At 37.7% G+C, this 13,656-nt stretch overlaps 1 protein-coding gene across 8 annotated transcripts in view; it reads left to right on the top strand.

The window, feature by feature from the left end:
• Nucleotides 1–13,656, top strand: part of LOC121958521 (calcium-dependent secretion activator 1-like) — a 93,382-nt gene that overhangs the window by 66,601 nt on the left and 13,125 nt on the right. For 2 of the 8 annotated variants that reach the window (XM_088090240.1, XM_088090235.1), the window contains 6 exons: nucleotides 1,524–1,556; nucleotides 5,578–5,684; nucleotides 8,103–8,132; nucleotides 8,660–8,671; nucleotides 11,409–11,565; nucleotides 11,664–11,805. In XM_088090240.1, the coding sequence (XP_087946366.1) occupies nucleotides 1,524–1,556; nucleotides 5,578–5,684; nucleotides 8,103–8,132; nucleotides 8,660–8,671; nucleotides 11,409–11,565; nucleotides 11,664–11,805 (481 nt within the window). The remainder of the gene's footprint in view (nucleotides 1–1,523; nucleotides 1,557–5,577; nucleotides 5,685–8,102; nucleotides 8,133–8,659; nucleotides 8,672–11,408; nucleotides 11,566–11,663; nucleotides 11,806–13,656) is intronic. The other 6 variants (XM_088090260.1, XM_088090236.1, XM_088090262.1 and 3 more) reach the window with 4 other exon arrangements.

Below are 13,656 nucleotides of genomic sequence, written 5' to 3'. Positions count from 1 at the left end.
TTTCTCCTCCCCCACACAACTGTGGGCTCTGCCACAGCTATCACATTATTTGACCTCTCGACTGTGTGATAAGTGGCTTTTAACCAAAGGAATGCTGGGATTGAACACCTACAAACCAGCATCAGCCACCTGCATGTGCTTTGAGACATAACAACATGGCCTTTCTTTATTGGCATGGATTACATATCAAAAGAAAGACATTTTATAATGTCTTATTCTCTCTTGCTGTGTTTTTTCCCCAGTAAACCCATTAAATGCATCAACATGCATTTTGCATATTAACATAGAAAACTCTGATGTTGTTTATGCCTTGAAAGAAATCCCTCAGGGTGCTAAAGATACTAAGGATTCACGCCTTACTATCTTGCCATGCTATGTGAATTTACTTTCCACTGTCCTTGTGAGGCGCCTGTTTAAAAATAAACCAAACATTTGACTTTGCTACCTCCTGACCGACAGAATGTCGTTTTCACCTGGACAGCCCTCTTCCCATCAGCCTCTGACCTCTAGCCTTCCCACCTCTGACCCCAGCCTCTTGCATGCCCCGATCCTTTTTTATAGGAAAAAAGAGGGAAATGTATGAGCACCCTGTCTTCTGCTTGGCGTCTCAAGTGATGGATTTAACCATCCGTGAGTACCTTCATCATCCTCTCCCCAGTCTCTCTCCCTCTCCTTATTTTAAGCACTCTGTCACCTCATCCCCCTTTCTGCCTCCTCCTCTTCCTTCAGAGATGTTGCTCCTGCCATGCTTGTTTTTATCTGTGCCTTTTGTCTGTGAGAGTGAGTGGGGAGCGCACCAGTTGAGAGATCTGAGCAGCACCACATTGAATCAGTCAGGGTCCTCTTTTAGTACCATCTGTTTGTGATGGACATGAATGAGCAGTCTGGTCTGTAAGCTTTTTTTCTTTTGGTTGGATGCCGATTCCTTTGACTTGAATGCATTTTTACATTGCTTACATTGTTATCTCCTCCAGTCATTTGGTCTGATCATGTGTCAGTGGTGTGCTGTGCCAAGCAGGTAGGCTTTTCCCTTTCATCGCGACACAGCAGATAGTGAAGGAGCATCTGTGGACAGAGCTATTGTATGGAGAGGAAAGGACAGGGCACGGTGTAGGGTGTATGGATTCAACAGCTTGTGTTTGTGTTTTAAATTGATTCAACTCAAGTCACTCAGTGTGTCCCGTCTACGATCCTGGCAGCTGTTTGTGTGTCTTACCTGTCGACGACAGTCTGAGCTTTGTCTGTTTGTTAACAAACATCTTATCACTTTTTTTGATTTCCAATTTTCCACAGGCTAATATTTCAGTGTTGTTGTGTGTTTCTTATTGTGTGTTTGTGACGTTTGTCTGTTGCCAAGAAACCTCACGCCCTGGAGCTGAAATCGTCCCAGCAGATTCTTTGAAAGGGTCACGTGATTAACAACTCTGAGCTTTCCCCTCTATCCCTGTAACATGAAAATAACCCTAGAACCGTGCTTATTCTAAACATCTCTTTATCTTTTCTCTCCCTTGTTCTCGCTGAAGTCGAGAAAGGTCAAAAGGATCAAAAGGATCCAGGTGAACCAATGTTAAGCTTGTGGTTTAGCCACAGTGCACACATACATGTACACAGACCCAACCCCTCACCCCTCCACACACATGTATTTTGTGAATAGATACAAAAACATATGCATGTATGCACAGAATTTACTTGTAGCACATCTCCCATACAGTATATTATACACCCTGGTAATATACACACTCATTCAAGCTCTCAAATGTCTTGGCATGTTTTAAGCATCTCTTTTTATGAAGTAAATACATGGAGATTGTATTACTTTGTATCATTTCAGATTTGGCTCAAGACTCTTTAGTTCTGGAGGTATTCTTTCTGATTAGTTAGGTAGTAATGCAGTGTTGTATTCACAGAACGATGAGGTGGTAAGGTGGTTGTATGTGGCTGCAAAATACATTCAACCAACATTTTGTTTGCATAAAATATTATAGAGTAATGCAATCTCCTTCAAAAACAAGTCACATATTTGCCCACATTTTAAAGTAAAATGAGAAAAGAGGGACATAAGCAACATTTTAATGTAACCCCTCATCATCAACTGGAACACATAAACATTTCCACTAAAGATCATACTCTGATAATGGGATTGTATATGTGCACAACGTTTCTTATTGTCATAATTACAGTGTAGGATCATACATTCAAATCAAATTTGCTAGTCATTTCAGATACTTAAAGCATCGATTTAAAAAAAAAAACATATCCTTTTCTGGTAGATAGTCATGCAGATAGTTATTGTTTTATTGCAATTTAAACTTCAACTGCAACTTAACCTAACTGTTCCCAAGGGGAAATTTGTCTTGCAATCAGGTGAAATATAGATGATGCACAGATATAATTATAAATTATGTGAGATATAATCTCTGTACACAGACATCTGTGTGTGTGTGTGTGTGTGTGTAGAATCTGTAGGAAATGATATGAGATTTTGACAACACAAGTGGAAAAGGAGGCAGAACCCACTGGCCATAGGGTGACCATGATTTTGCTTTAAAGCATTTGTTATTATTTATCTGCATTCATATGCAGACATCTCTTCATGAAGATTACCTGTAATTACTGGTGCATGGAAGAGGAAAGACTAACCTGCATTTCTGCATTAGAACCTAAAATATCGGCCTGATGTTGTTACTGTCATCAGACAGATTGCTGATAGCTACCAAAATAAATAAAACATTAAAAGAAATGTATAAAACAAAAGCTAAACCCCACCATACAAGCCTCATCAGATGACAGAAAAACATAAATCCTAAAAAATTAAACAGGTCCAGCCATCTTCATCCACCAACAAGCTATTTGTGGCTGGTTTTAGATATCTGCCACTCAGACTTTTGTTACCAAGTGAAACAATCTGCATGGCTAAATACCACCAATTATACATGAATATTAGAAATATAACTTGCATTTTTAGTGATCTGGCCCTTTAATATTCCACAGCAGTCGAACACATTTGCATATTGGTGTTTTGTCTTTGAACAATGCCATAATAGATATATATTTTTAACTGTATGGCGTCTGATTTAAATGATGAAAAGCCACAAAGGTTTCCTTTGTTTTAGACGAAATCATGATACATGCATTTTTCAGATCTGCTCCCGGTGCTCCCCTACACAGGGCATTATGACCACAGAATATATGGTTACTGTAATACAAATCCATGTGATCCATCCATTAGTGTCGATTAAATGTCCCTAAAGACAAGGACTCGGCTCTTTAGAAATCTCAGATTCCCCCTGTTCTAAACGTTGGCCTACATGACAATTGAAAGTGTAACCTGAAGTGGCGGATTAGGGTTTCTTTAATCTATTTTACAACCAGTAACCCAAAATAGAAATGTGTTTCCATTTGGCCTGAGTTATAATACTTGAGGAATATTGGAGAAAGTGCAGCTACTCAGTATAGTAATAGTGAAGGCAACAAAAGACCCCAAATCAGAACTGCAGTGTAAAGACCACAACTGTTTTATGTAGAGTTACGTATATATGTGCTTTTGATTTGTGTAGCCATTCAGTTTCATGTTCAGATTATACGCATACCATTCCACACAGTCGTACTGTTTGAATAATCCCATGTCATGACGTTTGATTGTCTTATCAGATCATTCTGTCAGCAAAGGTACAAGCAAGTGATTTGGAGCTTTTGCAAATTATAGACCAATGTTGATTAGTGAAACGGGGCCAAAGCCGTTTTTAGTGCGGAAAACATCAGTTGATGGCAAATCCAATACCATCACACTGTAAAAATACTCATTAAAACACACCTTAAGGCATTTATTCAAATATCTGGTCACTGGTCTATTCGTTTATGAAATAAAAGCATTTATTAGTCCAAACACGTTATAGATTTTTCTTTGTTTTGACTAAAAGGGGTGTTGAGTGTCAGAAGCCTCAAAATCTATAACCAGCTTTAAGAAAAAAATAATTTTGTGTGGTATTGTCCAAGACTTTTATACATAGATGAACTTCAATAAAATTTGGAAATGCATGTCAGACCGTTAATGAAATGTTTTTGAGAAGTCTTTACTTTTCAAAATTGGCTATGAATGTAATTTGAATAATTTGTTTTTAGAAAAAAAAATATGGAAGCCCATTTCTGCCACTGTGATGAAAAAAGAATCACATGAAGCCAATATAATGAGAAAATTCATCAAAATTATGACTTTGTACCTCTAAATCATAACTTATATCTCAAAATAAGAAACCCTCTCAAAATTATAAGTAGTATTACAAAACAATGAGAAACTTTGTGAAAACCTGACTTAGTATCAAAATGACTCAAAATAATGATAATCTTTCTCTAAAAGATGACTTTGTATCTCATCTATCTCAAAACTTATTTTAACTATCTCAAAAAAAGAGTCATTCTGCTTAAAATAATGACACTTCAACTATTTAGTATCTCAAAATAAGGATTTACATTAAAAATCACCTCAAAATGATGAGAAATTATTTCAAAATAATGACTTTATATCTTAAAATACTCTAAAATACTAAAATGATGAGTCAGTATCTTCAAATAATGAGACACTTCCACAACACTACTTAATGACTACTTGGAATTTCTCATTAATGATTTACTTATCTCAGAAATAATGAAGAGTTCTTTAAATTATAATTTAGTTTCCCAGAATAATGACAAACTTTCTAAAAAAAAAGATGTATCTCAAAAATAATGATTCACATATCTCAATTACAAGAAGCTTTCTCAAAATTATGAGGTATTATCTAAAAAATGACTTCTTATTTCAAAATAATGACAATATATTAAAATAATGAGTAACTTTCTCAAAGTAATGACGCAGTGTTGTTTCTCATTATTCTAAGATAGTAAGTCATTATTTTAAGTCATTTTAAGATATTGAGACACTAAGTTATTATTTGAGCACGTTTTTCCCATTATTTCAGAAAGCCTCATTATGGTGACTTAACATGATTTTTTTTTTGTCATACACCTCTTTAAAAATTGGCCTACATAAACGCTGCTTTATAGAAACATAAGTAGTGAACAAAAGTAAGTAAAAAAGCTGTTATAATACAAGACTGATATTAGGATAAGAATTAAAAATCTCAAAGTCCACCTAATGGAAAACTTTAGACAGACATAATGAATTATTTTTACAGTGTGTGCTCATTAAATGTTTCTTTACACCATGCCATGCGACAGCTCCTTATACAGATGGCTTATTCAGTACCGCCTCACAATATGCATGTTTTCAATGCTACATTGCACCTCCATCTCAACGCCACTATTCTCGTGCCTGATACTCCTCCAACATAAGTCTGATTATCCTACAAATACATTAGCTATGTTGCTTAATGTCATGCAGCCCAAATGCATATAAATAAGAATTGTTGTGAGGGTACGGTAGATAATCATCACAGTGTAAGCACTGTGTTTATACTTTTATTAAACGGTCAAAAATATAGACAGGAAAAATCTTCTGAATAGTCATAAAAATCCCCCTGGAATCCTTCTCTGTGCTTGACTAACCACTCATCCCTCACCCTCATCCTTTTGTCTCAGAGAACGTAGGCCGCTTAGTCACGCCTGCCAAAAAGCTGGAGGAAACAATTCGCCTGGCGGAGTTAGTCATAGAGGTCCTCCAGCAGAACCAGGAACACCATGCGGAGGTGAGTGAGAACCCTCTCCTCCTCTCCTCCTCAAAACACTTTCCCTCTATACTCTCACTCTTATCTCACTCCGCCCCTCAGCAGGGAGTTAGTCTTATTATCAGCCCTCTATAAATAAAGCTGCTTTCATCTATGGGTAACTAAAAAAAACCCTTTCAGATGAATTTAATTTAGAAAAGCTCTAATTTGTGTTCAACAGACCATGGCGACATGGAATCAGAGCGCCCTGTTTGAGCAGAGACTGTAAATTAGCCATAAAATGATATAATGTGTGCAGTTCTTTCCTCTGATCACAGCTCATAGCTCAGTGTTGCAATGCTACATAAGACGTGGAAAGCATTGAAAAATGGTAATATTTTATAGGCAGCCCAGTTTAAACAAAATGTAGGAAGGTTATCAGAATGTAAACAATAAGAAAAGATGATACAGGTTACCCACAACCTCTGCGTTTTTCTTAATACTGTAAACTTTCCCTTTATTAGAAGACAAACGGCCAGTGGTGGAAAGTGTACTCAAATCTTTTACTTTAATGAATGCCTAAGGAATACTTCACCCCCCAAATGATCAGTTGTATATCAGTCAGTACTGCATTATGTAAGTTTGACTAAAACTGGACTTATAAAATAGATGTAAACATGTTAGTCCGTCTGAAATGAATTTCACAAAGTCGCCGCTGTTTGGTGGAGTAAAATTGACTATTTTTTCTCAATAAAGTTTGGTGTTTTTGATATAACGACTTGAAATCCCTGTTGGTGAGGGCTGTCTTATAGCAAGGTTAATTGGTAAAAATATTCTAAATATAGCATGAAACTAAACTGATACTGATTTTTTTGTTGTTAGGGGGAACTTTTTTAGGTGGCTAAAAATTAATCAATGAGGGCAAAGTTTGCTCAGCGGTGTTTTTTATAGGCCTATATGCATGTGATGTGGCAGTTTTCTATCTCAGAGTTATTGTAAATAAATATTGTGATTCGGTCTATAGCAACTAGTTAAAAGGAGGCATATAGCCATCATCCATGTCGCAGTGGGACAAACTTCTGTCAATAAATTGATTCTCCCCTGGTGCTTGAATATTGGGACGAGGAAAGTAGTGCAATTAAATGGTCTAATTGAGCAGTAACCATAGTTCAACTTATCTGTGCATGTAAATGCACTGAGTTACTCTTCCATGTTATTTTGAATTTGTGAAGAAGACTTTGTTTTTCTCACATGCCTCCACAGTGAACGAAGAATTCAAAAACAGAGAAAATCCTCAATGAATCAAAGTCACAGGCGACAACTTTAACAACAGCCAAACTATATATCAAAATATCTGTTTTCAAACTCTCACACAACTCCTGCAGTCCAGGTCTCATTTATCCAGTCGTGTGCTCAGTATTTCACGAACAGACAACCCTTTACAACGTAACTGAAAGTGAAACTTATCTATACTCCGTTCAAAGACTACATTGACAAAAACAATATTTTTGGTGTATTGGAACTAACCCTTTAAAACGGATGTTTAGATAAGGTTTCTCTGTTGTTAAATGCAGCTAACTTCAATTCATCAAGAACTTTCTCTGTTTTTGGATTGTTTGTTAACCGGAGACACGAAAAAAACATAGTTTCTTCACAAAGTCAACGTAACACGGGTAACTGATATACAGATGGTCATTTTGGGAGTGACGTACCTGTACAACAATGTAGTAGCACATCACTAGAAGTCCTGCATTCAAAATACAGTACACTAGCAGTGCAAAGGTATTATCAGCTAAATACACTTTTCAAAAGTAAAAGTGCTTGTCTCTCGGAAAATTAAACATGACTAGACTGTTAATATTGATGCATCAGGGAGAGGGACAGTAACCTAAGATGATTAATGTGGTAGTTAATAAGAAAAAAATAATGCATACTGCATAAATTTGTATTTCTTTTCTGATTTATTTAATATTCTGTCTGTTTTTTTTTTTTTTAAATATTGGTTAATTGTCTTACTGCCTTCCTGCTTTATATAGCTGAAACCATGTGAGAAGTTTACAGGAAAATTCAGTCACCGCTCAAACATGCTATTTTTGCAGGGATTTAAAAGCAAAAAATACTGGATAGCACGAGTTTTAACCATAACAATTGATTTTATTTTATAAGCTTTTATGTTTTATGTATGTAAAATGTTACTATGAAAAGTAACAATTAACTGTAGCAGTCAGATAAATGTAAAAGAGTAAAAATGTCAATATTTTCCTCTGAAGGGTAGTGGAGTAGAAGTATAAAGTAGCATTTCCACCACTGAAAATACTTTCTTTATTGCATCCTGTTTTCTGAGCTGGTAGGAAAGCATGATGAGCATGTGCAGTTGTGTAGATCTGAAGGTGATCCAATGTGATCGTAGAACTTACACATAAAGCAGATTTATTGTATCTCTCTGAATATGCTTGACAGGCGGCAGTCACAAGTTCTGGAGATCAATCGGTACAGTATTTTTATTTCTTTTTCCTCTTCAGTCCCCATCACGACCCCCCTGTATGGCATGTGCGCCACTGTGGCAAGAAGCACCTTTCTAGGCAGAGAATGATCTCATAGATACTGTAGCAATGGGTGGGTTTTTTTAGGAATAGAAGTGAGAGCAAACATGTTTAAAAATTAAAAGGCACTGTAGCTTGCACAACATAATTGTGATCATAAAGCATGTTCATTGGGCCATAAAGAGGTTTCCTTTCTCTTCAAGCATGCTGAACCAGTAAATACCCCAAAGTATGCTCCATGTGAACCTTTTTGAAGTTTGATCCACCATAAACATTTGTTTCCCCTCCATCCAGCGATTAATTTTCACAGTCCGCACCTGTTCAAGCATTACTTCCCCAGCTTCTCCTCTTCCATCCCTCTCTGCTGTCTATTCTTAGCTTAAAAACACTTTTAAGAGAAATGCCTCAAAAATACTTTACTGTTCTGTACATCTTCCTGTGTTCTCACTGTCATATGATTGGTGACTGTCCAAGCAGGGAAAAGAGGTATGTAGTAAAGTTGATTGAAGAAACTCCCATAATGCTTTGTGCATGTCCAGTAGATCATGCCAGGCCCCCACCCCAGCATCAGTACCCCGCCCCCCTGCCAGGATTGATCCCTTGACACGATTGCATTATTACAGCACTATAGTCTGTCTGGCTGAACACTGGCTCTGCTCGAGAGCTTTCAGGGTCCTGGTTGTGTCCCTTAACCTCCGTCAAAGGTTGGACAGACTCCGCCTGGCGACCTTTGAGTGTTTTCCCTATCCTCACCTGTTGGGAAACATTTACAGTCCTTTGATCCCCCCCCTCCCCTGTCTGCAATAAGAGTATCTCTCTTTGAATGTGATGGAGAAGAGCTTTGTTTGCTGCCTGTTTCTCTAACACTAGAACTGTCAAGCATTTTTTAATTTTTGGGAGTGGGCAGGTAAGTAGACAGGTAAGTCAGGTTTAGACTGCCATTGTGGTAGTTAAGCCAAACGAGAAAATAACAGTTAAACTGTAAAAATAATAACAATAATAATAATAATAATAAAGCATGCGGCATAATTTGGAAAGACCCAGCTTCATTTATTGGACTTGGCAACATGTTAGTCTGAATGATAAGCAAAAAAGCCAAGACTGCCAGCAAAGCAGCTACTGTACTCCAGCTGTCAAAGGGCGAGGAAATCCTGATTGTGCTAGAAAACAGTCAGCTGAATCTCAGACACTTACTTAACTAATTGGAACGGACACACTCCAACACTAGAGATGCTGCGTGCTGCAGTCTTTGGTGTGCCTAGTCGAAGATGTGCATGAGTCACATTCGCATCTCTCGGGCTATGGGTTTGTCAGTGATGTCAATGGTGGACCCCCTCATCTCTTAGCTTGAGAGAAAAGCATGCAGGGAGTTCCACATTTGCATGAGAAAAAGCACCTTTCCCTTAAAGCTATAGATGCTGTCATGAATATAACAAGGCACGATCATGCAACGTTACTGTGTGATTACTTTGTATAAAACTTACTGACTTGCAATTTATCCCACCTTTAAGTCCTGATCAGTAACAGCAGTGGATTTAATCTCAGACGATACACAAACACAAATACACGAAATACACACTAAGCACAAACAATCAAGACAGTGTTTATGACACATCCTTTCCTTGCTGTGTTTGAATGGAGTTCACAAACAACACAATACACACACATACTTTAAAGGATGATTTGACATTTACAAACCTTTGCTTCCTTGCTGAGAGTTACATGAAGGATAGATACCAATGTTATAACTATAGAGAACTGCAGGAATGAGTCCTAAAACCCAGAAATCAGCACCTCTAGTTCCCTCGTCTCAAAGTCAGTGGGTTTTTTGATTGGGTTTTTTGTTAGATGCCTAAAAAAAAGTCTATGACAAACCTTTTATGTTTTGTTCTACAACATAAAATACGTTAGTAAATATTCCACTCGCAAACTTTGAACCTTTTATGTGTATTAAAAAACACAGATGCTAACAAGTGGCTAAATGCGACCACAGAACATCATCAAGCCAAACCATGCTGAGCTCGGTTTTACAGCCTCGTGGTGGTGGTGACACGATTGTAGTGTCGTTCTTCTTAGCCTAGCAATAGCTTTTTACTTTTGGCAATTATATTTAGGCTTCAAAAATCCTGTGGTGTTCATATGTGAAGATTATCTTGCTGAACAAAACACGTGAAGTTTTTGTTTACCACAGAGCTATTTTCTGCAATGTTCCAAAATCCAATGGAAAAGTCCCATAGGCTTTTTGACGAAGGGACCAGGGCAACGTTAGCTTCTAAATGAAAATAAATAAATAAATTAAATAAAATCATGACAATTGCAAGGGTATTTGAATATTTATGTAACTTCCCTGTTTAATTAAGGGTGCAGTGATACTGAGTGACAGGCTGTCTGCAAGGCATCACCTTGAGCTCTTATTCAGATCAACCCTCTGGTCCAAATATTGTCACTTCTGGCTCCAAAAATCCAAGATTGCAACAGCCAAAGTGTCAAACTAGTGGCTACAAAAAACAATTCACAAACCAGTGGGTGACTTTGTGTCAGCTACTTCCATTATTTTTACACAGTCTTTGGTAAAACCACAATGTCAGACTTCCATTTTTATTTCACTATTTTTTTATTTGGACTAAAAAAACATGTTTAAGTGTTAATTAGTCAGTTTTAGAGGTTCCAGCAGGCTCTTTTTTATTTTTATTTTTTAATGAAGCCAAAATATCCAGGATACGGTGCCATCTCGAACTGGTGACATCAATTGGAGTCTGTGCAGTAGCGATCGCAAAGTGGTCCATGTTCCACCTGTTAACATGGAGGGGGTATGGTGTTTACTGCGACTAGCCTCCAGGGAGCAATTGAGATGTTTTGGCTTCACTTTTGAGGAGCTCTCAGGCCGTCTATCTTTGCACACAGTCGTTGATATCCCTATTTTCCATTTTTTTTGCTCAGCTAAGGTACCCAGCTGTTGGTTATATCTTTACAGTTAACAGGACTGGTATCAGTCTTTTCATCTAACTATCAGCAAGAAAGTAAAAAATCGTATTTCCCAACATGTTAAACGATTCCTTTGACACATAAAGAACAAACACAAATCTATTGGTATTTCCTTTTAAGAACCAATGAGCTCTGGTTGTGTGTATTGTTCCCTCCTTCCTTGTTTTCCTTGTGTCATCTCATCTCTTAACCGGAGGCCTTGTTCACCTGTTTTCTCTCCCTCCTGCTGTGTCTCTAGGCATTTGCATGGTGGACAGACCTCATGGTGGAGCATGCAGAGAACTTCCTGGCCCTCTATGCCATCGACATGGATGCCGCTCTGGAGATCCAGTCCCCTGAGAGCTGGGACAGCTTCCCCCTCTTCCAGCTGCTGAACGACTTCCTCCGGACAGACTGTAAGCGCCCACATTTATTTTTTAGACACCTGAGGTATTTTTTAAGCTCAAACAAAAACACTAATGTATTTCTGTTGTTGCCTCTTTCTTTTACACAGATCATCTGTGCAATGGAAAGTTCCACAAACACCTCCAGGATCTGTATGCTCCTCTGGTGGTTAGATATGTGGATCTGATGGAGTCCTCCATCGCACAGTCAATTCACAAGGGTTTTGATCGAGAGTCCTGGGAGCCTGTAAAGTAAGGAGCCTCCGTCTTTATAGCTAGGCTGTAGGATGGTTGGAGATGCGAGGCTTTTATATTCAGATGACAGACTGACTGCGTGGAGGCTGAGAAATCTGGGAGAGCAGCTGTATTGTTCACCCAGGCTTCCTGTAGGTTCACTTTTAAAGAATGAGCCGAGTGGGCTGAATAACCTATTTTCCCTCTGAAAGAAATGGGTTATTTATTCTGAAAATAGTCTTTGACTAATGTATGTGTCTTACCAATTTCTCGCTGACACATTGGGGTCAGGGCAACACCTAATATCTCTGTTGTTTTGTTTTGTGAACTAACCTTCATAGTGTGTGCTTTGACATGTTGCCAGAAACAAAAGGCCTCAAGTTTGTTCTTTTGCTGTTATGATTTATTTGTTGTGGCTTTCAAAATTTTGCTTTTGCATAAAGTTATTGCTAAGATTATATTTAAGATTTATTATGGAAAAGTTTGTTTTTTTTCCTGGTCTTTATTTGTGTCTATTATGTTGCTTCTCCCTCTCACTGCTTTTAATACAGTATATGTGTGCATCCTGAGTCCACTTTACCAGAGGTGTAGACTCGAGTCACATGACTTGAATTTGAGCCAGTCTCGAGTCACAGATTTGATTACTTTAGCCATGACAAATCCAAACAAGACTTGCAACTCAACTTGGACTTTAACATAAATGGTTTCACTTGAACCTGAACCTTTTTGACTTTAAAATACTTGATGTCTTTCCCTAAGCACAATAAGTGTATTATATAAAAAGTGTGCCACAAATCAACTCTTTTCCTCAGCATTTACTCTGTTCATTCACACCAAGTCCAGACTTAGTAACTCCCTAGATTCACTTTGGTTGAACCAATCTGACAGCATCCAATAAGCTGCAGGATAGAACCATGAAGAACCATCAGAACTCAAAACTCAAAGTTTAGGACTTGGGACTTGTCAGTCTTGACTTGAGCCTTGATTTAGGACCATAGAATGTATAAATAATAGATGTAGCTACTGAGACGCCACAAATTGGTTTGTTTCGAAGCCTCTAGTGTGAACCTGTGGAGGAGCAAGGGGTGGATCTGACTCACAGACAGCTTCTTACTCAAGTGACTCCACCCTTAAATATGCCTAACTTTAAGCCTTAAAAAAATCGTAACAGGTAAGTTATAAAAAAATATTCAACCCTCACACAGATGTCAGGAATGTTAAAATTAACTATAGAGACTAGGAGTGGGCGATATGGCCCTAAAATGATATCATGATATGTCAGGGTATATTTGCAATAATTATGCTTTTGAAGACATGACAAAATAAAGAAAAATATAGAAATATTTATTATTCATTTCTTGATAATGCAATGGCAACAAAATAAGTGTATAGTGTTGCATGTCAGCATAAACATAACAGTTTATCAAATAGTCAGTAAAAAAAAAAAAATATATAACTAATTTCTTTAGTATGTAAACAATAACAGTAACTGGAAGCAAGTACACTCTCTGCCATGCTTGTTGTTGTCCTGTGTAGTAGTATGATGATATTATGTCAAGCAGTTGGAATTATAGCCATTATTACGATATAAATGAGCCAGCCTCAAGTGGCCATTCGATGAACTGCAGTATTTGGCTCTTCCGCATTGGCTTCACTTTTTAGCCTCAGAGGTTGCCAGTGGCTTGTGGCGTGTCAGTCTTGACATATGACTTGACTCGGGACTTGCCCGTCTTGACTCACGACTTAAGTGCAAAGACTTAAGACCTACTTGTGACTTGCAGAACAATGACTTGGTCCCACCTCTGCTCTTTACTATGTAGGTCTTCATATGATGTGTGTCTTTGACAATTACTTGTCTTGTTTATGTGT

The sequence above is a fragment of the Plectropomus leopardus genome, chromosome 2 (genome assembly GCF_026936395.1).
Source record: "Plectropomus leopardus strain MGB_pleo_1.0 chromosome 2, ASM2693639v1, whole genome shotgun sequence".
NCBI classification, from domain to species: Eukaryota; Metazoa; Chordata; class Actinopteri; order Perciformes; family Serranidae; genus Plectropomus; species Plectropomus leopardus.
Note: the sequence above shows the minus strand (reverse complement) of the source record. Positions and strands in the feature narration are given on the sequence as shown.